This window comes from Miniopterus natalensis, chromosome 17 (assembly GCF_054644295.1).
Source record: "Miniopterus natalensis isolate mMinNat1 chromosome 17, mMinNat1.hap1, whole genome shotgun sequence".
NCBI classification, from domain to species: domain Eukaryota; kingdom Metazoa; phylum Chordata; class Mammalia; order Chiroptera; family Miniopteridae; genus Miniopterus; species Miniopterus natalensis.
In genome coordinates, this window is record NC_142097.1 from 22280968 (window position 1) to 22308508 (window position 27541).

Consider the following 27541-nt stretch of genomic DNA (forward strand, 5'->3'; position numbering starts at 1 on the left):
CTGGATGTCTAGAAGAATGGTGGTCCTCAAACTGAGATTAACTGGAACCAGTTCAGTAATGAGTTTATATTTGGACATACTGATTTTTTCTTTAAACTTTTTATATTGAGATAATTGTAGATTTACATGTGTGTGAGAAGTAATACAGATAGATCCCGTGTACCTCTTACCCAGTTTACCATGTGTGAAAACTATAGCACGAAGCACCACCAGGACATCGACATTGATACAGTCAAGATCCAGAATACTTTCATCGATAAATTGGATGTCATCAAAATTAAAATACTTTGCTCTGTGAAAGACTTTGTTAAGATGACAAAAAGACAAATTACAGACTGTGAGAAAATATTTTGCAAATCACATCCAAAAAAGGGCTTGTCTCTAGAATATAAAAAGAACTTTCAAAATTCTATATTTCAAAAAGGAACAATCTAATTAGAAAGATATGTAGACATTTCAGGAAAGAGGATAGACAGATGGTAAATAAGCATATGAATAACGTTCAACTTAATTAGAGAAATGCAAGTTAAAACCGCATGAGATGTCACTACACACATATTAAAATGACTGAAATAACAAGAGTGATAATATCAAATGCTGGTGAGAATGTGAAAAAACTGGATCATTCATCCATTGTTGGTGGGAATGTAAAATGATATAGCTACTCTGGAAATCATTTTGTAGTTCCTTTTTAAATGGATTTAACATACAACCCAGCAATTGCACTCTTGGACATTTATCCCAGAGAAATCAAACGTATTTTCATGCAGAAACATTGTGTACAAATGTTCACAGAAGCTTTATTCATAATAGTCAAAACACTAAAAACTACCCAATGTCTTTCAATGGGTGAATGGTTAAATAAACTGTGGTACATCCATACCATGGAATATTAGTCAGCAATAAAAAAGAATGAATTATTGGTACACACAACTTGGATGAACCTCAAGGAAATTATACGGAGTGGAAAAGCCAGTCTCAAAAGTGGGTACACACTGCATAATCCCATTGATGTAACACTCAAGAAATAACATAATGATAGAGATGGAAAACAGATTAGTGATTGCTAGGGGTTAGGGATGAGAGGAAGAGGGTGGCTGTGGCCAAAAGGGGTGCTACAATTGAGTCTTTTGATAATGGTACAGTTAACTATCTTGAATGTGGTTGTAGTTACACAAAGGTACATAAGTGATAAAATTGCATAGAGCCCCCCACACACAAATGTGTGTGTTTGTAGCTGGTGAAATGTGAATATGTTCTATTCATTGTACCAATGCCAAGTCCCTGGTTTGGTGGTGTACTATAGTTACACAAGATGCTAACATTGGGGGAAGTTGAGTGAAGGGTGCAGGAGGAGCCCTGGCCCCAACCCCCATCCCATACATTTATCTGTAACTTGCTATGAATTAAATTATTTTAAAATAAAAAAGTTTATTTATAATGAGAATATTTAAGATTTACTGTGCTTCAAAATTAAGTCAGGCTCAGAACCAGCACGACCAGACATAGAAGTCATGCAACATTGTCTTGCCATATGGTTTGATATGTTTCTGACATTTTCACTGTTGCTGCTCCCTATAAATGAACGTGGAACATGAAAACATCAACGAAGCCTTCTTTTCCAATCCCGCGTACTCACAGAGGAACTAATGGCACTTATTCTCTGTGTTGTCTGAACCTTAATTTCATTGTGTGCTTTTGTTTTCCATTTTGACAGAGCTGATCTTGTGGCTGGGTCATCTCACCCCACTTTTTCTTCCTCCCAGAATGGTGGTGATGGTGTATGTCTTAAAAAGCTCTCTCTCTCATTAAAACTTTTCATAGCCCTGAATAAAAATGCTTGTAGCCTCTTTTCTTCAGCCTGCCCCATCCCGTCTCCATTTTGGGATGAGACTTAAAGCCATTGGGTACCTTAAATGTAACTTACTCATTTCATGTTTCAAGCTTTATTGTAGCATCCCTAAGATTGAGCATTCAACCACTTAGGAGTGTCTTGAGATTTTAAGCAGCTAAGAAATCCTAGGGCCTTTTCTTGTGTCTGTTCCGTAGTGAGTGACCTTGTTTTCAGGGAGAGAAACAGAGGAACATCAATTATACAGAGCTATTCTTTGGAAAGCCTGAGTGTCCATTTATCCCTCTCCGGGGGAGGGGGTCAGAAACCAAACTTAGTCATTATTAATGATGTTCAATAATACAAAATACCAACACAACAGTACTTTTGAATAGTGACAGAGACCTGTAATGTAACTTTGGCACAACATTAAAGCCACGAGACCTCCTGTTTATATCTTCTTGGAACAAATCACTTCCCCTTAGACTCATGTTAAGCCTCAAAACTGATGACAAAAGACAGGCATTTCCTACTTAAACGGAGAGAAAACAAAGACAGAGCTCTAAGTTCCCTGGATGGATGACCAATAGATACAGAAGAGCAAATTCACCTGTTAACTGGGCCCCTCACTCTCCATACAGTTCTCAGGGCTTTGGAATCAAGGGTGATCACCGTGTTCTATAGTAAGACATACCTATTCATCTCGGGAGAGAAGATACTTTGTTGTGTTTCTGATATAGCGTCTTGAATTCTTGAAGGGAAAAAAATCAGAAAGGTTTTTGTCAAAGCCAGGGTGCTGGTGCAAAAGCTGAAGTTTTAGATTCTAAGGATGGCTAGAAAAAGCTTACAGATCAAAGCCATGGAGTAGAGGTTTTAAAAATACTGCATATGGCTTTTTTTTCTTTTTTTCCTTCTTGAAGGGCCATTCCTAAATAAAGCATGTTAACCACCGCCTGGATTGTGTACCCTTTATCTCCTTTGCTTGGACATTCAGCCTTTCTGAATGAAGTGCGGGATGAAGGAAGATGCTAGCAGGTATTTTCCTGAAACTGATGCATAATGGCTTTGCTACCAAGGAGATGTCCTTAGTTCCTGGGTGGTTTGCTTTGGGTGGTTTTTCTCTTACGGATCATTATTTATTATTGCATTTCTCATTCTCTCGCCCTCAGCTGCTTATGGGTCCCTTCTGAGACGGACTCTAATCCGAACACAAACCCTGTGCACGCACAGGAATAGCCCAGAGTTCCCACGTGCCTGCCAGTCTGTCTCAGACGACTTGCGGTCATAGTGGGGTTTGCGATCATCAAGCCTCTTCAGAATGCCCTGGTTTTCCACAGTGATTCTCAATAGGTCCCGGTTCCTCGTTTCCCTGTTTAAGCTGAAAAAACACAACCCCCTGAGATGGGTGAAAAAGAAAATTCTGCCCCTGGATGGGATGGGGGCAATGAGGCGATGATGTCATAAACGCAGGCTGCCTGGGCGCTGGGAGCCAGCTGGCCCTGCTGAGCCCCGCATGCTTCCTGACGGGACTGCAGCTGGGCAATGGGCATAGCATCGGCAGGCTTGGACCAGTGGTTCTCGGCCCTGCTGGTCACTAGAAGATTCTAGCTGATTGGTCTGGGGTGCGGCTTGTAAAAAGTGGCATTTTGTAAAAGCCCTTTAGGAATTATGTGAAACTAGAATTGAGAATGTCTGATTTCTACGATGAGGTCTTGCCTATGGATAAATCTCAAATGGCTGGTGACAAGTTTTGTTTCACCTCACTTACCTCAGCTTTCAAGTCAATTTCAGATATACAAGGATATAGGAAAGGCCATCTTGACACTTCCTACACACACACACGCACACACGCACACACATGCACACACAATTCTCTTGCATACGCTTCTGTGCATTATTATTTATATGAATGTCTCCCCTATCAGACCCGAGTTCTTTGAGATTAGGAAGTATGTATCTTATTTGATCTCTGTATCCCAGCGCTGAGTATGTAGCAGCTCAGGAAATATTTGTGGAACTGATTGTTAAAAATGCTGTGTCATAGCTCCAGCTATGGTCACCAATTTACAAAAGTATGTATTGCTTTCCTGTGACAAACTCTGAATGGGACTCTGCAATCAGTCTCGTAGATGATACAAAAGCTCTTTAATGCTGGGCACGTTCCCCATTTTTTGGTAGTTTTCATTCTCAACCTCACCTCTGGTTATTCCTCAAGATGACTTCCCTTCAGTACTCCTCCCGCTCAGGGGACCCTTGCACTAAAACTGAACAAGGGGAGAGTCATTTTTGACTTTCCAAAAATGACGTGAAGAGAAAAAACACTACCTCTTGGAAAAGTATTCGTTCCAGCAATCCACCTTGGCTGGGCCACGATGGGCATTGGCGATTTTCTGGCACAGTTGCTTGTTTTCATACTCGATTTTGTTGATTCTCTTTTGCTCGCCCTGGTGAGAAAGCCCGCCCCTCCATGGTGACACCATCACCACTCTGTGCTCCAGCATTGCTCTCCTCTGGGGTTGTGGGAAAGGGCAAACTGAGGACCACAGCGGAGACTGGGAGCAGAGCTGAAGGAACGGGGGGGGGGGGGGGGGGGGAGCGGTGATGTGTGTGGGGAGGGGGAGAATTAACGGATCTTTTGGTTAGGTGGGTATTTGGAAGACTCTGGTAAACTGGATCTCTAGGACACAGACAAGAATCAGTAAGGCACATCTGCAGGTGGCAAGAACAAATACCTGTAGTTTGCTCAGTTTTAAAATGTGATGTGTGTGCGCCATTGGAGGTTTGGTATCAACAGCAGGTTTCACTAAAGAAGGATAAGAGAGCAATTTTATGTCAGAGGTGTCCTCTTAGTAGCCTTAGAAAATCTCACATTCTAGACAGTGACCCTGATGAATAAACATTATGATTTTGAATTCTGACCTTAGTCCAGTTTAGGAATTTTAGTTTAATTTCCCAAACTGACATCTTTGAAGAGTTTTGAGCAGAAATAAACGGATGGTAAGGGCTAGAAAAATTAAAATTTACAGAGATAAATGTCCTTTGAATCCCATGACAGAGCCTCTCTCCCGCCCTTTCTCAATAGGACTAGCTTGTCTATTGCGTGCTGACGTCCCATTCCCTTTCTAGCTTACTTTGGCTTTAAATAATTTAAATGAGCATTTCTATCAAATAAACTCCCTGGTGGAAGATAAATTTTGTCACTGATGCTAATGTCCTCTTGACCCAACTCGGCAGATAAGGCCACATCATCGCAGAGCCCTGTACTGGTCTGGTTTACTGTCAATATCTCTAAGGTGGACCCTTCCTGAACTCCCGGTGGCAGTGTCCAACCCAAAGTGCCCACATACCTATTTGTACCCTATTCTTGTGAGATACGTAGTGGCCAAAGTCCAGTTTCTTCCTGAAGTTTGTGCTCTGCCTGTGATTAGAGACGATTACAGGGTAGGCTAGATAATCCAAGGAATTGTTCATCTTTTCCTCCTAGGCTCACTTCAGAAATGAGGCAGCTAGGCCCCTCTGTGAGGTACTTAGCTGTCTCCATGATGGGTTGTCATAGTCACCCAGTTGTGACATCAGGGACGGGTCTCAGTGAAGGAGCAGCAGCAGAGCTGCTGGTTGTCCTTGGGCTTCTCTTTTGAAAGCTAACCATGGCTCAAGTCGAGATGAGGAGTGAGCAAGTTGGAAGCGCTCTCACCTGCCTGGAGGGCAGTTGCCACCGGCAGGAGGAGAAAGAGGTTTGGTGTGCTGGGGGCGGGGTGGGGGTGGGGTGGAGAAAGGCAGCCTTAGGCTATAAATTAGTCTTGGTTTCCCTTAAAAGTGTGAGTCCATAAGCTTTTAGGGGAGGTGAGCCATGATCCAATTTCTTCACTTAGCAGGTGAGGAAACTGAAGTCCTGAGCAGCAGCCAGGCTGCTCAAGATCCAAGTTGGTAGCAGGGCCGGGCTCAGAATGTGGGTTTCCTGAATTCCCAGGATCACACTTGCTTTTTGGAGGGGCCTGTGGATGGGTGGTTGAATCTGCCATTTTCATGGCAGTGGGTAGAGGACAGAGACCGTGTCTTTTGCTCCTAGTGAGATCCGTGAACAATCAGTTGCTGACGTTCTGCGGCTCATAGCGGGCTGGCAAGGAGATGGATTCGTCTCCACCTTAGCCCAGAGTGTGGCACCTAGGGGGTGCTCCACACGTTTGCTGATGGACAGAGAGAACTAACACCTATTCGGTGCTCAGTATTAGTGCTGGACTCTTTCCTTAAATGTCACATTTAATCTTCCAAACAGCCCTAGGAGTTTGAAGTAGTAGTATTATCCCTCCTCCCGTTTTCTCTCCCAGCAAAGAGGCTCAGAGAAATTAATTCCCCAGGATCAGAATGCCAAACCTGGTTGCACAGAGCCCAAGCCTTTATTTAAGCACCAGGCTGACTCAATGAACGCTGAAAAAAATGCGTCCCCGAGTTGGGCTTCTCAGACTTGGGAGGGCCTGCACCATGCACACTGCCCTTCAGAGGGCCTGGCGCTCTGCACGCTCCTGGGTGATGCCAGCGCGGCTGGTCCGCGGCAGGAGGGGGGAGCTCACAAGCGGAACCCCGGTGTCCCTGGAATCTGACAAAAATCAGCGACACTCGGGTGTAGGAACATTCATCGTGCCGCGCATGTGATCCGATGAAGTTACTGCACGTCCCAGTTTATGACGATACCGGAACCGCCTGGTCTGGGGGGTGGGGAGGACCCGGCCCCCCGCCGCCGAAGCTCCGGGGGGCGGCATTTCCGCCCCTGGGGACGGGCCCGGAGTCTTCCGGACGCTCGCTCGGCGCGGGGCGGCGCGCGTCCTTCCCGGTAGCCGGGCGCGAGCGGCCCGGGTGCCCCGCCTCCGGGGCGGGGCTGGGCGGGGCGGGGCCGGCGCCCGAGCTCCCGCCCAGCTGACCAGGCCGCTCTCCCCTCGCCGGTTGCCGCCCGGCGTGCAGGGCCCGGCCGCCGCCATGTCGGGCCCGTTCGAGCTGTCGGTGCAGGATCTGAACGACCTGCTCTCGGACGGCAGCGGCTGCTACAGCCTCCCGAGCCAGCCCTGCAACGAGGTCACCCCCAGGATCTTCGTGGGCAACGCGTGAGTCGCCTCTCCGGAGTCCCAGCCCCGCCGGGCCCTCCCCGGGGCGCACCGCCCACCCGGGAGCTGGGGAGGGGGCGTCGGCAGTCGCGGGTTGGGGGAGCCGGCGCGTGATCGCCCCTTTCGCGCTGCGGCGGGGACTGAGCGGGGGCTGGGCGGGGGCTGGGCGGGGGCTGGAGTCGCCGCCCACTCCCGTGCGGGGGGCGGAGGAGCTCGTTCCCTCCCGCGGCCGCGTGGTCTTTCTTTTCCGGGGGTGCGCGGAGCCCGGGGGCTCGGCCAGCGCCACGTCCGGCTCGCAACCGCCCCCCGGTAGGGACTCGGCCTTGGGCGGGGTCGGGGCTACCATGTTCACTAAACAGGTGGCCCTCTGTCGCCCGGCGCTTCTCCGGCCGGCGCGTCATGTGACAGCTGCCTGGTTCTGCAGTGAGGTCACCGCGGAATGTCTGCCTTCGCTGCCATGGCAACGAGCTAACGTCACAACTCGGGCGTGGAACTTTAACCCGCCGGGCAAGTCCAGACCCGGGAATCGAAATACCCCAAATGAGGGGGAACCAGAGAGCTGGGCCAGGGTTTCCTCGCTCCTCCCGCCTTCCAGATAGGGTTTGATTTACATGGATTCTAGATTGATCCGATGATAAACCCCATAAGGACCTGAGCCATCACGTAGAAAGGGCTTTCCACCTTCTCAGTACCAGGAAATGCACTATTTATCACTTACAAGTTCTTAAATAATTGGTTTTCCCATTTTCTGATAGTCAAGTTACTAGTAAGAAATTCTCAGCAGCAGGGGAGACCCAGTGTTAACCATTCTGAGAGATGCTGATATGCCAGCCCAAATGTAAAGAATAGATTACCAAGTCTGTACAGCCTTGGGAGGACTCAGGTTGGACTTTCATAAGACCCCAAGGACCCAATTGCCAATGCCCTGAGATCCATGGGCCCAGGGGCTGCATTTTAGAAACCCAGAATTACCCGCTTCTCTTGTTTTACACGGGAAGAGATAGTGGCAACCAAGCAAGTGGTTGAAGGATTGCTAGGACAGGGTCAATGTCTTGCTCATGTCTGTATCCCCTGGTCCTGGACTAGGACCTGCTGTTTACTCTGCCAAGGACTGCCACAGAAATGGGGGTCATCTTGGAGCTTGAAGGGGTCCATAAGGCAGGTCCCAGCCTCATAGGGGACTGTCTCATTCATTCTATCATTCATTCATTATATTGAGTACCTATGTGTCAGGCAGTGTACAATGTTCATTCATAGTAGTGATAGTAATGATAATAGTAAACTTATTGAATGGTGAATTAGTATTAGGGAAGGGAGATGAATGGAAGTGACTTCAAAGTTATTTTATTATTTGTTTTTAATGAGCCACTGCTTTACCATTGCATGAAGTGATGTGAGTAGGGATAGATAAAACGGAGTCCTAGGATCACAGCCAAAGGCCTTAGTAATTGCAAAGTTCTGCGGATAACCTCCTCTCCAGCCACCCAAGCAGCAAGCAGCCTTGGCACCCTTGGAAACCCTGATCTCTTGGGCAGTTTGGCACATTCAGCTGTCACCACTTCCCAAGCGGAAACTAAGACTGTCAACATCTGGTTGTAGCCAGAGTGGCAAGTGCTGACAGCCACTGTAGAAAACACATTCCTTGCCCTCTAAGCAAATCTGACCTTGACTTAGCCAGAGGTGTGTGGGGCACCCAGCAGAGAGCATTGACTGAATACTTAGTGCTACCCCACCCATCAGGTGCCCCTTAACAAAATCAGGGCTCCTGGTCAGGGCTCAGAGGAAAGAGATGAGCCACATTTTCTGGGTGTCGGGATTTGCAGTGGGGTGGGCATGAGAGGCAGACTGAGGGGGAAGACAGAGCAGTGCAGCTGGTGCCAGAGAAAGGAGGTCTCTTCCCAGCTCTGCCACTCAGCAGCCCATATGAGCACATGCGCACCCTGCTACTGTCCTGTCAGGCCAGAGTTTAAGTTCTGTTCTTCCTCACAGGACTGATGCTGTGACAGGCAAACAAGATCATGTAGGACAAGACGTTTTGTAATGTATAAACGGCTGTTTGAATTGGGATGTTGTTGTGAGATGAAATAAAGGAGCCCTTTGACTATTCAGATCACACGTGTTGTAACCCTCGTAGTCCTATTGGGGCCATTGCTCCCAAAGTGTTTACTCACCCAAGAGAGTGTCAGCAATGTGGCTAGTGGACTGTGGTAGGAAGGATCCCTCTGGGGGATGGGAAGGGGCTGATGTACTTTATAATCCAAGGAAGGAGGCTGCCTGGGACATGCTGATTTTATTCTTCTTCACTGATTTACCACATATCCATTCAGCACCTACTCTGTGCCAGGTACCATAGCAGGTGCTGGGCATACAGACCTGAAGCAGTTATGGTTCCTTGGTCACAGAGGTCATAGCCTGGACATTAAACAAATGAGCATAATCAAGTGTTACAATAGTAGCGCTGACTCAGTGTCTTGCTCTGTCTATAGAATAGCTTATTTAATACTCACAAATCCCAGGGGCTAAGTACTGTTATCATCCCCATTTTACAGACAGGGAAACTGAGTCACGGAAAGGTTAAGTGACTTGCTCAACCTTGCTTGGCTGGTAAGTGGCAAGGCTGGATTCAGACTCAGGCAGCCTGGCTCCAGAGCCCATTCTTAGCCACTTGGCTATACCACCACCACAGGATAGGGAGCATGGTGCCGAATGGAATGGAGGAAATCAGGAAATCCTGCAGAGGGTGGTGGAAAACGAGAGGGTGCATGTCCATGGAGAAGGGCGTTCTAGGCAGAAGGAACAGCTCAGGCATGAAACCGCCCAGTCTATTTGGGGCAGCTACTGGTAATTAGATATAGCTGGGGAGAGCCACGAGGGTCATCATATGAGGAGAAGCTCTGGCAGGGGCCAGAGCATGGAGGGTTTCTCTCTTTGCCAAGAGGCTTAGGCTCTTCTTCCTTCCCCTGGGGCTGCCAGTTAGTTGGTCAGTTAAGTATCCCCTGCTGCTGTCCCTTGTCCAGGTCTGTGGCTCAAGACATCCCTAAGCTGCAGAAACTGGGCATCACCCACGTCCTGAACGCTGCTGAGGGCAGGTCCTTCATGCACGTCAACACCAATGCCAACTTCTACAAGGACTCTGGCATCATCTACCTGGGCATCAAGGCCAACGACACGCAGGAGTTCAACCTTAGCGCCTACTTTGAAAGGGCTGCAGACTTCATCGACCAGGCCTTGGCTCAAAAGAACGGTAAGGGACCCGACCCGCCCCGCCCCGCCAGGAAACAAAGGGAGGCAGCTTTGATTAGACTTTTTCTTGGCAAACCTGTTGTTTCCTGTCTCCTGTGGTGAATGACTGAGAGCTCTGAGTCTCTCTCTGGCTGCCTGTCAGGTGGCCCCACGTTACACAAGATATCCAAACCTTTTGTGCAGCCTCAGCCTCGGGGCCCGTGTGTTTAATTTGACTTAGACTGAGGGTTCATTTCCAGCGCCATCCCCCAATTCGAAGAGCTTCAGTAAGGAAGATTTATTTTCCATGATAAAAAGCCCTGAGGTGAAGGAGCTGCAGGCTGGTTGATTCAGCAGCTCAATGGTGGCATCACACTAGGTGCTTTCCCTCTCTCTTCTGCCACCCTCAGTGTTGGCCACTTCCTGATGGTCCCCAGATGGCTGCAGCATTCTGGTTACCATTCTGAGCAAAAGATGCAGCAGCCACCTCTCCCTCATGTTTCTCTAATTTTTTAAGAGCAAGTAAAACATTCCCCAGAAATCCTCCAGTGGAATTCTCCTCACATCTCACTGGCGAGAGTTGGGTGATACGAGTACCTAGCAAGGGGAATGGGGCAGCCATGATTGGCTTAGGCTGGGTGTCAGCAAACTATAGCCCACAGCCAAATCTTCCCATCAGGTTTTAAATGCTTCCTGCAGCTCCCAAACGTAAGACTGAAGCAGACCTGCTGAGGCGCTGGCAGCTGGGCAAGGCGTGCTGGAGAGAAATCCTAGAAGGCCAGGGCAGATACCCGCTGGGCAGGCTGGGCCACGTGCCCTTTCTGCTTTTAGCTTCTCTCAGCAGCTGCCTTTACCTTCACGCTGCCTCTAGCCTCTTCCTTCCTCCTCACCCCAAACCTGAGGTGTGATCAGCCCTGTCCCCCCGATGCTGGCCTGCTCTCTGCTACACTGATGCTTCTTGTGCCAGCAGCCTCCCCACTGAAATGACCGCCAGTGAACAGAGTTTATTAGACTCTGGGCATCTCATGTTCGGGGCCCAGGAGGGAAGCTTTAGCGCCTGGAGAATCTGCAGACTTTACTGTCAGGTCTTTTGTGGTCCTCATGGTCAAGTATGTGTTACCCCCTCCACTCCAGCTGTTCTGAGCTCCTGTGTAGATAAGAACAGGATCCCAGTTAAGGGGACGGATGTTACTCTTGTATATGGGTTGATCATTTATTCAGGAAACTTAGAGCTGACTTTGTTTCCTCTTTCCATACAACTAGGAACATACCCTACCTTTTTGTGACCTCCTGCCTTAGCGCACATGGTCTAGGTTATCAGTCTGGAAAGCTCTCTCTGACTCTCCCAACACTGTCCTCTGGCAAACCCCACTGTGAGCTTTAGCACTGGACCTACTGTCCTCTCCTCCATGAAGCCTGCCCTCGGGCTGGGTCCACTGTGTCTCTTGTCTGTCTTTCCAGAACTGATGTAGCGTGGGGCACATAGCAGGAACACTTGAAGTGATTACTGAATGAGTGACAAAAATGAATTCCATGGGTTCTAATGCCAAGTGTAAATGCTGCTAAGGTTGATTGGCCAAGTGAATCAACAGAGATTCACTGGCCTTCCACAGTGTGCAGGGCTCAGGGGAGCCAGGGGCCCATCACTTTGGAGAGATGCAGGGACAGCCAGCGGCGCCCAGGAGGGAACAATCACTTCCAGCCCTGACGATCAAGGGAGGCTTCACAGAGGAGGTAGCATTTGGCTGTGGCCTGGAAGGATGGGCTTTGAACCTTCCCCTTTCCCATTGGCTCTGTGAGCCCTGGGTATGCTGAGTGTGTTCCAGGTGGTGAGGCAGCTATTCTGCAGAGGGTCCCGTGGCCAGGGCAGGGGCAGGGAAAGCCCCACTTTAAGTACTTTAGGGTACACTGGCCGGAGAGAGAATGGGCAGGAAAGTGGAAGACTCCTCCTTCTTGCTTTGGGAGGCGTTGGGAAAACAGAGCTGTGTTTTGGGGAAAGGGTGATAGGAACAGAAGAGGGAGAGGAGGAGATGATGTCAGGTGGGGGCCAGATGCTGCAGGGTCTCATGAGCCATAAGATGGTGTATTTGTGTGTGTGATTTTTCCGTCTTGGTTTGTTTTTCCATTTGACGGTTTGGTTCCTTTTATTTTTTAACTGCTTTGTTGAGGTTTAACTGACATTTAATAAACTACACATAGTACAATTTGGCAAGTTTTGACATATGTATATACTTGTGAAACCATCACCACAACCAAGATAGTGAGCATATCCGTCACCCCTCGAATTTTCCTCTGTCCCTTTGTGACCTCTCCCTTGCGCCCTCCATTCCTAAGCAACCACTGATCTGCTTCCTATCACTAGACCCCGGTACCTTCAGTAGAGTTTATGTAGATGGAATTTCACAGCATGCATGCCTTTTTGGTCTGGCTTCCTTCACTCACATTTCATCCGTATTGTTGCGCATATCAGTGGTTCATCTTTTTCGGTGCTGAGTGGTATTTGGTCATATGGATGTACCATAGTTTGTTTATCCATTCACCTGCTGATGGGCATTTGGGTTGTTTCCATGTTTTGCTTTGGATTGAAATACAAGATTCACATAGAGAAGTGGGCATATCACAAGTGTGTAAACCAGTGCACTGCAAACACCCATGTACCAGCCCCCAGATCAAGAAACAAAACATGACCAGCACCCCAGAAAGCCCACCATGTGCTCAATCTCAAATCCCTCTGCTCCCAATTCTTTACCACTATCTAGACTTCTAACAGCATAGATCAGTTTGCCTGCTCTCCTGCTCCATGGAGCCATATTCATCCTATTGGTGCGTTTCATCCCTGTTGTTGCTGATAACTTGTAGATTGTACGTTCTTGTTATTTATTCATTGTGCTGTTGATGAGCCTTTGGGAGTCCCCATATTGGGACTATTATGGATAGTGCTGCCTGTAAACGCTCTGAAGCATGTCCTTTGGTGACTGGGTGCGCATTCCTGCTGGGTATGGATCTGGGGTGGAATTGCTGGGCCGTAGGGGATGCATGGGTTCAGCTTGAGTAGATCCTGCTTCAGTTTCTCAAAGTGGTGTGCCAGCTTGGTGTGCACCCCCTCCCAGCCACTGTCAGAGTCCTGGCTGCTCTGTATCCTCACTGACGTTTTGTGTTTCCTGTTTCTCATTTTAGCCATCCTGGTGGGTACAGAATGGCCTTGCATTGTATTTGTCATTTGCATTTGTTGGGTGAGTTTTGACTAGAGTCATGGTGTGACTGAATGGCCCCAGCTCACCATGTCACCCCATTTCTTACAGGCCGTGTGCTGGTCCACTGCCGTGAAGGTTACAGCCGCTCCCCAACTCTAGTTATCGCGTACCTCATGATGCGTCAGAAGATGGATGTCAAGTCTGCCCTGAGCATCGTGAGGCAGAACCGTGAGATCGGCCCCAATGACGGTTTCCTGGCCCAACTCTGCCAACTCAATGACAGACTAGTCAAGGAGGGGAAGTTGAAACTCTAGGGCACCCCCACTGCCTCTGCTCTAGAGGCTGGACAGGGGAGGCCCTGGTTGAGGTGTCCCCAGCTGCCATGTTTAGGAAACACAGTGTACCCTGCTCCCAGCATCACCAGGCACTTGCCCACAAATCTGTCCCAACACAGCCCTGGGCCACTTTCCCCCTGAGGAGCATATAAAAAAGCTTGCTAAGGAGGACATTCTTGCTCCCTGGTGTGTCCTGTGCCTGTAATTAATGGTGTCCTCTCCCTGAGGTGGGGTTGCAGATGGGGAAGACCTGTGACATGCATGCTTCTGGATGACCCAGGGCAGAAGGCCTGTGGAAGTGTGAGGCCTGAGACGCTCACAGGGGCCTTCCTAACTTCCCCCGCTCCTTATCCCTGAGTCCTCTCCGGAGTTGGGACTGCAGCACCTTGAGCCTTGTAAAGGAACTATGCAAACTCGGGCCCCCCTCTCTCCATGTCTGTTCCCCCTGGCTCCTCACAGCCACTCACACCCTGCTCATAGGCAGAGGCACTCCATGAAGTCTGAAGCTGGCATGGGGTAGCCATCAGTTGTTAGTAGGTGGAATTCCTACGAAGAGACCACATTTTAATTATTTCTTTAGGATTAAAGATACCTAAACAAAGAGGCCCTCAGGTGGGCAAACAGATTCCCCTGGAAGTCTCTCCTGAATCAGTAGTTTCTAAAATGTGAACCTTTGTAAGGCTTGCATTCCAAATCCACTGGACTATTTCCCTGGGACTGTTCTTAGTCACTTGGTTTGTTAGAAGAGCGATGCCTTGGGCACGGTTTATTTTTCTTTTTTAGAAAACAGGGTGTTGAAGTCCAGCCTATTTAAAAACCCCACCATTTAGAGAATTACAAGGGTTTTGTCCTGAATTATAGCGTTGGCGAGCCCAAGCCACTCGTGCTGGCTGCTTTTTGTCTCCATTGCTATTCCAAGAACAGGAGGAGGAAGTTGGCCAATTACAGCGCGCGTGTGGGTGTGTGTAGGGGGGTGTGTGTCTCAGAAACACAGCCAGAGGACCACGAGCAGGGCGACGAGCGGCCCCAGGCTTACACCCTGCCCACGCACAGGCAGTTCTTAGGGCTCTCTGGTGCCAGAAAAGACCCTGGGCCCTTGGGAGCAAAAGTGACTCAGCCAGGTAGAAATGAAACATGACGGAGTGTCCAAATGGAGCCTTTATTGGTGGCAGAGCAAACAAACAAACAAAAAGAAACAACTTTTTTTAGGATGGTGTCGGAATGCACGAGCTCCCACATGTGTACGCACATTTGTCAATATAGGATTTTATATTCAACACAGTCTTGTTAGGACTTTGCATGATTATCATCATGGGAAGTGATACAGTGCTATCGTCTTCAGGTTCCCTAGTGGCAGAGAGGTGGTCCTCAGCCATGCCCCCGACACCTAGCTCATAGGTGTCTGATAGAAGTTTGTGGAATTAAGCTTTTTTTTTTTTTTTTTTTTTAAAGCACCAAATATGTGTCGGGAGTTGTTCTGGTGGGTGTATCAAGCTCTCAGAATCCTGAATTTGTGGTAGGATCACTTGCAAGGATTTGCAAAGGAGTCTTACCAGAAATGAAATATCAGGGACTTTTGTTGAATATTTTAAATTGTTTTAAATTTAAATTTAAACACGTCGAGGTGCGGAATGTGCCTTTTTCAGTTGACCAGGAGCTTTGGTCCAGGACAGGGAGAAGCAGGCGTGCCTTCGGAACTCACTCGCCGGTGGAACAGTCTCTATCTTAGCAGGGGCGGCACTGTGCAGCCCGGACGGCCCCTTTCTCTGTGACCACAGCAGCCCTGAACAAACTAGGATCTGTCTTCTTTTTCAGATACTCGCTGCCCAGATAGAGCCACCTAAGTGAAATGACCATCCTCTAAACTGTACCTCACGGTTTTCAGATAACCCTCCCACTTAATCTAACTTGATCCTTACAATAACCCTAGCTGGTAGATAGTCGTGTATTGTTACCTTTAAAAAAAGAAAGAAAGGAGCTGGGGTTCAGATTGATTAAGGGTGTGACCCCCAGGGTTGCCCAGCTCAAGGCAGAGTTGAGGCACTATTTCAGGTTTGCTGCTTCCTGAAGCTGGATTCTTTCACACTACACATGATTCCTCCTCAAGAAATGAGCCCGGGGGAGTCCAGGCACGCTGCACCTGCCCTTGACCCCACCCATGCGTACAAGGGCCGGTTAGCTTTGTGTCAGGGTACAACGATTCAGGCTGTGGTACCGAGGGAGGTCTGGATGCGGGTGAGAGAAAGTTGGCACAAACCCATCCCTGCTCCAGGAAAAGGAAGTAAAAGATGGGGTTAGAATGTGTGACTCTTCTTTCAGGAAGCGTAGCATCCCTAAGCCGGAGCTTTCTGCTCCACTCTGGAAGAGGCTCAGGATATGGGGCCAGGGCTCCCCTCCCGTGCCCAGCCAGTGGTCCCCGGGACAGCCACAGCTACTCAGGAGCTCTTGAAGACCCGTGTGGTTTTTTTTTTGGGGGGGGGGGTTATGAAGGAGAAAAGGTCAGTGGGAGAACTACTGCCTTTTCTTTGGGACTACTTTTATGCTGATAACTTGGGATTTCTAGATAGTCTGTAGTCTCAGAAGCCCCATATTTACTTCACAAGATTTAGCTCCTCGTTCTTTGAGTAAATAAAGTCATATTCTATTGTGTAAGAGTCAGCACATGCCCAGCGCTGAGGGGAAGCTGTTTCTGGACAGCTTTACCCCTGGGAAGTGATGGAATAGGAACTCAGGGTGCCCTCACTCCCTCCCCTGACCTGATCCCTTTCTTTGACTATTAGACCCCCAAATTAGAGCACCAAGCGTTTCTTCAGTATTCTAACGCAGTACACATACCACAGGCTGGTTTGTTTCCCTGCCACTCTGAGTTATCTGGAGAGCAGAAATCACCATCTACCAAACAAGGGGACTCATTTAGAAGGCGTCTAAGGTCCCTTTGGCTCTGACATTGTAGGATTCTCGGAGAATCCCCACTTGGAATTGACCACCACCTGAAGTCAGAGGGTATGTAACAACGTGATGACCAGCAGGTGGCGCTGTGTCCCACTCATGGTGATGGATGATTCGAAAATGAATGCTGGTGCCTTTTGTGTCACAAATTAACGTTAAGATGCTAATGTTTTAATCAAAATAAGCACTGATCTTATAATAAAAATATAAGCTTCTCGCAGGAAATTTTCTGTCATAAAACTGGTGTCAAGTATCACTGAAGAGCCAACAATGATGGTCCTTCCAAGGCAAGATTTTATCCTGATTAGAATTAGAGACCATCTCCGGTTGAGAGAGTAGATTGGTTGGAAGTGTAACTTACCTCCTGTTAGCTTTTAGGGTAATTTGATTGTGAAAGTGTGATTTATTTTTTTTTGACAGAAAAGGGGAAGGATGAAATTTTTTAAAAAATAAGTTTAATGTCTGTTACATCACAAATCAGTGTTAAAATACTAATACTGTAACCAAAATAAATGTCTTATATTACCAAGAAATGGTCTTTTTTTTGCTCCTTATCACAGCTGATTGTGTTTACGCTTAGCTTTTTGTGTTTGCTTTTTCTAACTTTTAAAAAGAATCATCTAAAAATGAGCCCTCCTGAGCTAGTCATAGGTTCCATGATGATTATGTTTATACAGTAGATATTTGCTGAACACCCCTCCAGTATCAGAAACTTCCTGTGTTAGCAAATCTCTTTTATTTATTTAATTTAAAAAAATTTTTCAGCTTTATTGAGGTATAATTGACTGGAATATTCTTGAGTGCAATGATCCACTCCAAATGAGGGAGGTAAGACTGATGGTTCTAAGAAAGTAGACGGACTGGGGTGACAGCCTCAAGGTAGCCTCACATGAAGATGACTGGGTGCCATTTTAGGATTTGTTATCCTACAAATGGGCAGTCCCAAAACACATCCCTGACCCCACATGCTTTAAATTCCACCATTACCATGATCTCTGCCACGATGAGCACTGCCTTTTCCTTGGAATAAAAAAACTTGGAGTTGGCTGCCTTTTTTCCCAGATAGGCTGGGCAGGAAAAGAGCCTCTCTAGTCTTCACTTAGAGGCGCTTAGACTAACTCATATTCTGAGCTTCGTGGTAACATGTTTTTACACAAAATCTTAAGGCAGAGTACTAAGATGTAAAAGTTTTTTAAGTATAATTTTAAAAACATTTTCATTAAATAGGTAATACTGTATATATATAGTAATATATTCAAACAATACAAAAGGCTTATAATGCAAAGTGAATCTCCTACCCCAAACCTTCAACCCCTCTCCTCAGAGGAAGCCACTGTTAAGTATATCCTTCTAGAAAATCTCATGCCTATGTAAGCACACACACACATATATACATGTGTGTATATAGATATCCTTTTCCTCGTGAATGGAAAATGTTCTGCACTTTGCCTTTTTTGCTTAATATATTTTACACATTATTTCTTTTTCTTTTTTTTAAAAGTCTGTATTGATTTCAGAGAGAGGAAGGGAGAGGGATAGAGAGAGATAGAAACATCAATGAGAGAGTCATTGATCGGCTGCCTCTTGCACGCCCCCGGCTGGGGATGGAGCCCAAAACCCAGGCATGGGCCCTAACCGGGAATCGAACCTCGATCTCCTGGATCCTAGGTCGATGCTCAACCAGAGCCACGCCAGCCAGGCTTACCCATTATTTCTTATAGTCCCATTCATTTTAACAGCTGCACAGCATTCCATTGTGTATGGATGTACTGCCTAATGTATGGATGTGATTTCTGTATAGTCTTATTTTAAAGATCCAGGCTGCTTTAGTAAGCACAGAATGTTGAAATGAGACTTATAGATAACTGCAGTTTTGGAATCTGCTTGGTATCCGGTTAATGTCTACGTCGGTTGTGATGGCACAGTGTCAAGTACATTCTAAAACTCAGAGCTAAGGCAGAGCGTCCTGTGCTCACTGGTGTAATTTTATGGGTATGGGCATGGCCAAGCCTAATTTTTAAAAAGATAGTCTCTGAGCCATAGCTCCTCAATTGATGACCCATTTATGAGAAGTTCAAGTGTGCAGAGATTCCATTTCTGAGTGTACACTAAAATGAGTTAACCAGAGGCAACACAATAAATGGGTGGGCTCCAGTTCATTATAAGCGAATGCTTTTAATATTTTTATTCTATTTTTAAATAAAATGTATATATATATTTCTAATTCTCACCCACGGCTATTTTTAAAATTGATTTTAGAGAAGAAGGGAGAGAGATGGAGAGCAACATCGATGTTCAAGAGAAACATCAATTGGTTGCCTCCCATACGCACCCTGATAGGGGATCGAACCCACAACCTAGGTATGTGCCCTGACCGGAAATTGAACCCACAACCTTTTGGTGCACCAGATGTCACTCCAACCAGCTGAGCCACCTGGCTGGGCTATAGTGTATATCTTTTTAAACCCATGAGACATCTCTGTGGAAGCCTAGGGTTTTGAGAAACAGTTTGAAAGCCCATAATCTAGATGACCTTCCAGTTTAACGTTCTTAGTGTAGAGAGCACTTGGGCAGCCACCCTGAGAGGAAGGAAGGAAAAAAGAAGAGGGAAGGAGATGCTGAAAAGGAGAAGGCAGAGTGGAGGGCTGTGCAACTAGGCTCCGAAGGGGAAGGAATCTCCAAGTGCACGGATGAAGAGCCCCTCTTTGAAAGAAGTTACCATTGAGAGAAACTGGGCACATGGAATTGTCTCTGTAGTATTCCTTACAAGTGCATGTAAATTTACAAGGACCCCAAAATTAAAAGTTTAATTTGAAAATTTTTACAGGATGTTCATAGCATCCCTACCGAGGATAGGGGAACATTGGCTATAACCTAAACTACTCAGAACAGAAGTAAGCCAATGCCTGGAGCATTGTCTTGCTCTGAATGACAAGCTTGTGGACTGGGTAAATATAAAGGTGAATTATCATTAAGTAAAAAAGCAGCCGGTGCCCTGGCTGGTGTGGCTTGGTCGGAACGTTGTCTCATATACAAAGATGATGTGGGTTTGATCCCCAGTCAGGGCACATACAAAAGGCAACCAATTGCCCGGCTGGGCGTGACTCAGCAGTTGAGCACTGACCTAGGATCCAGGAGATCGAGGTTCGACTCCCGGTCAGGGCACCTGCCCAGGTTGTGGGCTCGATCCCCAGTAGGGGGCCTGCAGGAGGCAGCCGATCAATGCATCATTGATGTTTCTCTCTCCCTCTCCCTCCCTCTCTCTGAAATCAATAAAGATATATTTTTTAAAAAGGCAACCAATTGATATTCTCTCTCATATTGATGTTTCTATCTTTCTCTCTGCCCCACCTCTACAATCAATGGCTGGTGTAGCTCAGTGGTTAGAGCATCAGCCCACACACTGAAGGGTCTTGGGTTCGACTCCCAGTTAAGGGCACGTACCTGGGTTGCAGGTTTGATCCTGGGCCCTGGATGGGGCACAAGTGTGAGGCAAACGATGTGTCTCTCTCATCTCTCTCTCTCTCTCTCTCTCTCTCTCTCTCTCTCTCTCTCTCCCTCTCTCCTTCCCTCCCTTCCACTGTCTATAAAAATCAATGGAAAAAATATCTTTGAATGAGTATTAACCAATAAAAAAGTAAGCTTGCCCTCAGGTGCGGATTAACACAGCTGACGGCATCATAGCCAGGCTGTCTCAGCCAGCCTGTGGAAAGCATGACTCTACACTGGCAGACAATAATTCAAAGGTTTGGAGATAATTTAGAGATTCAAGTCCATTGGATTCTTCCATCTCTTTTTTTAAACATTAGTACTAAATAAAATAATGAAATAAATAAAATCCTGACCTTTGCCGTCCTCCAGGAGCTGGCTTCTCCTTCCACCTCCAGCAGGTGGCAGAAGTGTTCCAAGGATGGTCCCACATCTCGGATTCCCTCGGATAGGCCTGCAGCTCCCAACAGCAGGTGGGGCTCCAGCTTCAGTCCCGCCAGCTCAAGGACTTCTGGCATCAGAATGGCCCTCTCCGAAGTCCTGGGCAAGAAGGCAGTTGTCTGGCCACAACAGGGTTAATGGTCCACATTCCAGAGCAAGGGAAAACGAGGCCGGAGGGTCACAGACAGGGGGAGGGGGCATGAAGGACCAGCTTCTCACAACACACAGGCTCTGTTGGGAGAGATAGATCACCCCCAACAATGGCCACAGCTGTTTTTGTCTGCCCCGAAGGAAAGACGAAGGAAGCGGTATCGGAGAGGGCCCTTCCTGCAGGGGCTTCTGTCTGGCTTGTAAAACTGTCAGAGCAGCTGCATTCATGTGTTGAGTGATGGATGATGGAAAGAGGAGGGACAGACGGCCGCAGATGGACACCGTGGCTTACAAGTCGAGGCAGGTGGCAGAGGCCTCACAGAGGCTCTGCAGGTGGGGCGCGCTGATTCATTGCCCAGTGAAAATACCGAGGGGACCTGGGCCGCAGCCCTCTTCTCAGCCTCCTTCAGGGCCAGGAGCGGCTGCCTCCTCAATTCCTCGGCAATGAAAGCTTCCGCTGGCCCTCCTTTCTTTTCCTGCACCTCAGGTGTGAACCTTCCTCCCCCAGGCCTCTGCCCCTCCCAGGCCCCTCATTCTGCTCCGGGGCCGAGGCAGCAATTCCTTTTGGTTTCTTTGTGGCTGGCTGGACCTGCGGTGCTTCATGGAATGCAGCCCGTGGTATGCGCCAATAAGATTTTCCATATAGGACTCAAAGCTGGTTTTGAAAAACGTAATGGGTCTGGGAGACAAGGGAAAAAAGTATCAGCACTAAAAACCTTGGCCTTGGCTGTTGCTAAGGGATTTTGGGCTCTCCACTCCTACCCACAGCCTGGCTAGGGAAATAACTGCTTTTAGAACATCAGCCAGGAAGCCACAGTGAGTGTCCTGGCCAGAAAGTGCCTGTCCCCGTGTGTAGGATCTCTGAGGGGCATGAGCTGAGGTTCCTCCTTGAGCTCCATCTCCAGCGCCTGTTAACTTGCTCATCCTAGCCTTGTAACCAGAATCCCCGCCCCCTTGCCCAAGCGGGTGGCCCTCAGTTTCCTCTCTTGCCTTCGAGAAGATGCCAAGAGGGGCTTTCTTGGCCAGGATAATCAATGCTGAGCCTCGTGGAACTGGTACCAATGAGATTTCTTAAAAAGCATCCTTCTGCTTCTGTCTGGGTCTATGGGGGCCAAATTGACACCTGTAGGGGTAGGGCCATTTGTTGGGGTGACAAATGAACTTGGCCTGAGAAATGGGATCAGTTGGCTCAGCCCTGTGGAGGGCTCAGAGCTGCAGTTTCCTTTGTTAAGCTGGTCCAGAGTTTGTTTTGAGAAAGCCCAAGGGAGGTAGAGATTAAGAGCCGGGGCTCATTTTGATGTCTGAACACCACAGCCGCCTGCACATGGGAGGTGCTGGAGAGCAGGCGGCCTCACACGCCCCTCTCTCTGGTCACCTGGGAGCACAGGCAGCAATTTGGGAGTTTGCTGCGCTTGAGGAGAAGTCTTTGGAGAGGGCTTGCTCTGAGCACTCCCCTTCCCTCCCCCTGGGCTGGGGGAAGCATGGGACCAGCCCTGCCCCAGCCTGTCATTGGCTGGCACGAGGCAGAGGGGGCTTTAAAAAGGCAAACGTGTCTGGGCTGGGGACTAGAGCCTGTGCTACTGGAAGGCCAGGTGCCCTCCTCCAGCTGGCACCATGCAGCTCTCTCTTGCCCTGTGTCTCGTTTGCCTGCTGGTGCACGCAGCCTTCCGTGCAGTGGAGGCCCAGGGGTGGCAGGCCTTCAAGAACGATGCCACAGAGATCATCCCCGAGCTGGGCGAGTACCCCGAGCCCCCTCCAGAGCTGGAGAACAACAAGACCATGAACCGGGCGGAGAACGGAGGGAGACCTCCGCACCACCCCTTTGAGACCAAAGGTACGGGGTGGAAGAGAGCACCATTGGCATAAGGGTCCTCTGATGGGAGGGTTCCCTTTGGGGCCTGTTGAAGACTGGGGTAGACCCTCAGGTGCTGCCAGCAAGGGGTGGAGGGACAGTCTTGCCTGGAGGCAGGGGAAGAATGGATAACATGCCACTGTAGCCCAGTGGATAACATGCCACTGGAATCCCAGTGCAAGGACTTGAGGCTGGCAGGGGGTTGGCAGAGGACCTGGGGCAGCATGGAGGTGGTGAGGGCTCAGGGCTGGGAAAGGAGCTTTCAAGGAATCCCCTCCGGAGATTCAGGAGCCAGGTCGAGCTGCTAGCACCCCTGGGAAAGGGACAAGGCAAGGGAGTCTCACGTCTATGAGCACTTACAGGAGGCCAGATGCTCTAGGTGGTCTGGGCATGTACTATGCCCAGGGACCCACCACGTGGGAGCCCCAGGAGGTGAACTCCCAGTTTGAAGGTGAAGAAACAGAGGTTCCAGAAGTTAAGTAGTCATAGTGAGTAGGAGAGCTGAGATTTGAACGCAGGTTGATCCAATTCCGAGACAGCCTGGTGGGGGATTATGGGTGGGGTCCTGGGGACCAAAAACCAGAACAAATCCGACCAAACAGTGGGGAAGTCATGGCAGAGAGGCACCTCATCAGCTCCCCCTGCCCATGGCCTGCCCAGTGAGCTGGCACAGTTTTAGCCTCTGGCGTGGTGGTAGCTGGGCCCAGGCCCTGGAGGGAAGGCAGCATCAGCATCCTCTGTGCAGGGAAGCCCAGCATCCACCCTGAGTCCCCACCTCAGACCCAGCCTTGCCTCATTCCTGGGGAGGAGCCTGACCCTAGTAACTGTCAATGGCCCCAGTGGAGGGTACACCTGGGTTCCTGGTCAGGTCTGCACAGAGAAGCCTGGGGGGCACTGTGCACAGCTGGCTTTGCAGCTGGCAGGAATGGCTGGGGGCTGGGGCTGGGATGACACTTCAGAGTGAGGGCCTCACCCCCCTTTGGCCCGGTGGGAGAGGAGCCCACTGCCCAGGCTCCTGTATCCCTCCCTGCCTCACAACCACTGGGCTGTAGGGGACCCAGGTATGAGGTGTTCACTTCCCTGGGCAACCTTGAGAGGTCACAAGCCCCAAGGAAGCCACTTGCTCAAAACAAAGTCACCTTTTGTAGAGGAACTGCCTGACCTTGGGGTACTATTCTTGGAAAGCCCCAAAGCCTCCTTCCCTGGGCAAATAAACCACCCCCACACACCACCCCTGCAGCCCTGGAGCAGGGGTGATGATGCCAAACCAACCCAGAAACCAGAAGGCCAGCCACAGGAGGGAGGCAAACCCCACATCGCCCCTGCTGTGCTTGCTCTCCGGTGTCTGGGGGTGGCTGCCTGGCCTTCTCTGCCCCCTCTCTGGTTTTCATCTTAGGACTAATTTTCATCCCTTTGTGTCACATGGGAATGGTCCCCATGAGACCCTTGGGGGTGGACAGGTGCTCACATGAGGACCAGCTATTTTAAAAGCTCACACCCATTTAAGCCCACAGTAGGAGATGTCATCAAAGTGAATTCAGTGGACCAAGTCAGGCCTCAGAGCCCAATCTACCCCCACCCAGAAAGCAAACCTGCGCCGCCATCAGGTGTCTTCTACTCAAATGGCACAAATAAGAGATGTGCCTAGCAGAGTGCCTGGTACACAGCAGGTGCTTAATAAATGTTTGTGGCAGCTGAACCTGTAGGTTTTCAGTCAGACCTTGGTCCCTCTCTGGTAGGGAAGTAACTATAGTACAAAGCAGCCCTTTGCCCCCCATATCGAAACTCCAAACCCAGCTTGGGCACACAGCTTCCATCCACGTGGGAGCCAAGTGCTGGGGCTCCAGGGAAGTGAAGTCAGAAGATTCAGCTCTGCCTTTCGGGCAAGTGCTTTTCCCTCTCTGGGCTTCAGTGCTCTGTGATAATGAGGGGGCTGGACATGCTGCCTTTGGCTCCTTTCAAGTCTAATGACTGCTCCTCCTCTCCACCTCCCCTTCCACCCCTCTCCTCTGTAGCAGCTGCCTGGATTTATTACCTTCAATTAACCCCCCTCCTCGCTCCATCATCCCCTCCCCACCCCTCCCCAGTGTCTGGAAAAGGAATTTGGGAGAAGACAGAGACATGCAAATTGTGGCTAGTATCAACCTTGCATACAAGGCGTGACATAGGTGTGACTTAAGTCCGGCAAAGAGGTCCCCTTTGGAGAGAAATAATAGTAACACATAACGGTCAACACTTCCAGCTTTTACTGTGCACCCGGCGGTGTCCCCTGCGTTATATATATAATGGATTAACTTGCAGAATCCTCAGGACAATCCATTTTACAGATAGGAAGCACAGAGAGGTTAAGTAGCTTGCTCAGGATCACACAGCAATGGAGCTGGTATTTGAACCTTTGCAAAACAACCCAACCAAAACACTTGGCTCCAAAGTTTTAGGGCGAGATCCTTCTACCAGCTGGGCCTTTTCCATAACAGATGCACAGGGGCAAAAGCGCCTGGAGAGAGGCAGGTTTGGGAAAGGCGGGCTGGCGTGGGTGGAGCCGGCCAGACGGGGCGGGGGGCTCGGCCCGGCTGCCGCCCTCACGCGCACCTCTCCCAGCAGATGCGTCGGAATACAGCTGCCGCGAGCTGCACTTCACCCGCTACGTGACCGACGGGCCCTGCCGCAGCGCCAAGCCGGTCACCGAGCTGGTGTGCTCGGGCCAGTGCGGCCCCGCGCGCCTGCAGCCCAACGCCATCGGCCGCGGCAAGTGGTGGCGCCCCAACGGGCCCGACTTCCGCTGCATCCCCGACCGCTACCGCGCGCAGCGGGTGCAGCTGCTGTGCCCCGGCGGCGCGGCGCCGCGCGCGCGCAAGGTGCGCCTGGTGGCTTCGTGCAAGTGCAAGCGCCTCACCCGCTTCCACAACCAGTCCGAGCTCAAGGACTTCGGGCCCGAGGCCGCGCGGCCGCAGAAGGGCCGGAAGCCGCGGCCCCGCGCCCGGGGCGCCAAAGCCAACCAAGCCGAGCTGGAGAACGCCTACTAGAGCCACCCGCCCGCCGCGCCTCCCCAGCGGGCGCCCCCGAATCGGGCGCCCCCGGTTCCTGCCCTCTGCGCGCGGTTTGATCGTTTGTATTTCATTTTAAATGCCTGCAGCCCGGCGCAGGGGCTCGACCCGTCTGGCTTCGCAGGAGGTAGCCGGGCCCTGCGATCCCGGGTGCCAGCCAAGCCCCACACTCCCCGCCCGCCGCCGACGGGGTCCCGCAGGGCAGGGGAGGGAGCTGAGAGTCACAGACACTGAGCCACGCAGCCCCGCCCACCCGGGCGGCCTACCTTTGCAGGTCCCACTTCGGAGCAGGCAGAAAAGGAAGCATTTCCCCGCCTGGGGGTTTAGGGAGCCGTGGGGAGCGAGAAAAGCCTGGGGACTGGTTACGAAAGTTCGGTAAGATCCCCATCCACCTCTCCGCCCCGTCATAAAGTGTAGTGTCATGCTGTGCCAAGAGCACAGGACTCGGCCCCTAGACAGGGTTTCTAGTCCTGGCTCTGCCGCTAACTTGCTGGGTGACCTTGGACAACACTTCTCTCTTTCTGGACCTTGACTTCCTATTTGTAAAATGCAGACGGGGTTGGGATTAGAGTCTCAAGGAATCTACTGCCAAATGATTCCAAGGACTTGGGTGCGTTTCGAATGAGCGGCGAGAGAGAGGTTGGATTGAATCACTGCCATGGTCATGTCTAGAATTCAGAGTTGTAATTTTCTGATCTGACAGCCAAAGATGAAAAACAGGCAAGGGAAAGGAGTCCACGTGTGGCTGCCAAACTCCTGAAAGATGCTGAGCTGTTTCCCAGCCTGGCCTCCCCAGATGTTTGGCTACCTCTCTCCCTCCACCTCAAAGGATGCAGAAATACCATCAATTGGGGTAGAGAAGAAGGTCCCAAGGCTGGTGGGAGGGGCAGAAATCACCCCCCCATATTCCCAAAGAGCAGCCCCCCCCCCCCCATGGCCGTACTTTAAAGTCACCATCTACAGAGAAGCTCAAGGTCCCAGGACACAGCCTGCAGGCCTAAGGGAGCAGCCACCATTCCTGGTCACCTCCTCCTGCCTACCACTCACAGACACATTTCTGTCTAGAAAATGGCTCTTTACTATTTCCTGTGATGGCATATCTTACATTAAAATAATATTGGGGGGAAATTACAAGTGCTGTACATATGCTGAGAAATTGCAAAGCCTAATAGCTGCCATCCAAAGAACTTTTTGAAAATCATTTTCAGACACCTCTTACTTTCTGTGTAGTTTATAATTGTTAATTTTTGTTTTTCATCAGAAGCACATGCCATGTGAAAGCCTGCTGGGCTGGTCATTTTTTGCAATCTTTCATGTGAGATTTGTCCACAAGAATGAAAGTTATGGTTTTTAAAAAGAGTTAAGTTACATATTTATTTTCTCACTTAAGTTATTTATGCAGAAGTTTTTCTTGTAGAGAATGACAACGTTAATATTGCTTTTATGAAATACAGTCTGTTCTTTCCAAATCCAGAGGCATTGTTAATAAAGACAATGAGTCGTTACCGAGAGGATGTGGTCTCAATTTGTCAGCCACACACAGTCATTTCTGTCAAAGTTAACATCCTTCTCTTGGTCACTGTGACACCTTTGACTGCACTATGGTGGCCCTTGTGGCAATTATGTCCTTCCTTTGAAAAGTCATGTTCATCCCTTCCTTTCCAAACCTGGACCTCCTCCTTTCACTCCGCCCGTTGTCATAACCTCAGCCTGGTCTCCCTGGAGCAGGGAGACCTTCATACTGATCCAAAAACACTGTTCTCGTGGCATCACAGCTTTGCTCAAAATTCCTTAACAGCTCCTCCTTGCCCAAGGATCAAGTCCAGGCTTCTCAGTCTGACATAAAAGGCTTTCACCAGCTTGACTCCCATCCCCCACTTCACTAAGCTTCCTTAATGACTCCAAGTGGCACATGCTGTACTGACGATCCCC

The 27541-nt window shown here is 49.4% G+C and overlaps 3 protein-coding genes across 3 annotated transcripts; 2 read left to right on the forward strand and 1 right to left on the reverse strand.

Annotated features, from left to right (window-relative positions):
• Nucleotides 1-2365: 2365 nt before the first annotated feature.
• CFAP97D1 (CFAP97 domain containing 1) lies at nt 2366-5335 on the reverse strand. The gene is made up of 5 exons (XM_016202119.2): nt 5179-5335; nt 4564-4634; nt 4157-4275; nt 3086-3209; nt 2366-2582 (listed from the first exon to the last, which is right to left on the reverse strand). The coding sequence occupies exons 1-5, from the start codon at nt 5300-5302 to the stop codon at nt 2526-2528; spliced, it is 495 nt and encodes a 164-aa protein (XP_016057605.2). The 5' UTR covers nt 5303-5335; the 3' UTR covers nt 2366-2525.
• Nucleotides 5336-6747: 1412 nt separating this feature from the next.
• DUSP3 (dual specificity phosphatase 3) lies at nt 6748-17163 on the forward strand. The gene is made up of 3 exons (XM_087826078.1): nt 6748-6930; nt 9948-10174; nt 13455-17163. The coding sequence occupies exons 1-3, from the start codon at nt 6806-6808 to the stop codon at nt 13658-13660; spliced, it is 558 nt and encodes a 185-aa protein (XP_087682204.1). The 5' UTR covers nt 6748-6805; the 3' UTR covers nt 13661-17163.
• Nucleotides 17164-22264: 5101 nt separating this feature from the next.
• Nucleotides 22265-27107, forward strand: SOST (sclerostin). The gene is made up of 2 exons (XM_087826580.1): nt 22265-22544; nt 25167-27107. The coding sequence occupies exons 1-2, from the start codon at nt 22325-22327 to the stop codon at nt 25586-25588; spliced, it is 642 nt and encodes a 213-aa protein (XP_087682706.1). The 5' UTR covers nt 22265-22324; the 3' UTR covers nt 25589-27107.
• The last annotated feature ends 434 nt before the right edge of the window (nt 27108-27541 follow it).

Coding starts and splice junctions, on each gene's coding strand:
- CFAP97D1 (XM_016202119.2), bottom strand. CDS start 5,302: ATGAACAATTCCTTGGATTATCTAGCCTACCCTGTAATCGTCTCTAAT. Junction 4,635..5,178: donor CAAGAATAGGGTACAAATAG/GTATGTGGGCAC, acceptor ATCCTTCTTTAG/TGAAACCTGCTGTTGATACC. Junction 3,210..4,156: donor AACGAATACTTTTCCAAGAG/GTAGTGTTTTTT, acceptor GTGTTTTTTCAG/CTTAAACAGGGAAACGAGGA.
- SOST (XM_087826580.1), top strand. CDS start 22,325: ATGCAGCTCTCTCTTGCCCTGTGTCTCGTTTGCCTGCTGGTGCACGCA. Junction 22,545..25,166: donor CCACCCCTTTGAGACCAAAG/GTACGGGGTGGA, acceptor CTCTCCCAGCAG/ATGCGTCGGAATACAGCTGC.
- DUSP3 (XM_087826078.1), top strand. CDS start 6,806: ATGTCGGGCCCGTTCGAGCTGTCGGTGCAGGATCTGAACGACCTGCTC. Junction 6,931..9,947: donor AGGATCTTCGTGGGCAACGC/GTGAGTCGCCTC, acceptor TCCCTTGTCCAG/GTCTGTGGCTCAAGACATCC. Junction 10,175..13,454: donor GGCCTTGGCTCAAAAGAACG/GTAAGGGACCCG, acceptor CATTTCTTACAG/GCCGTGTGCTGGTCCACTGC.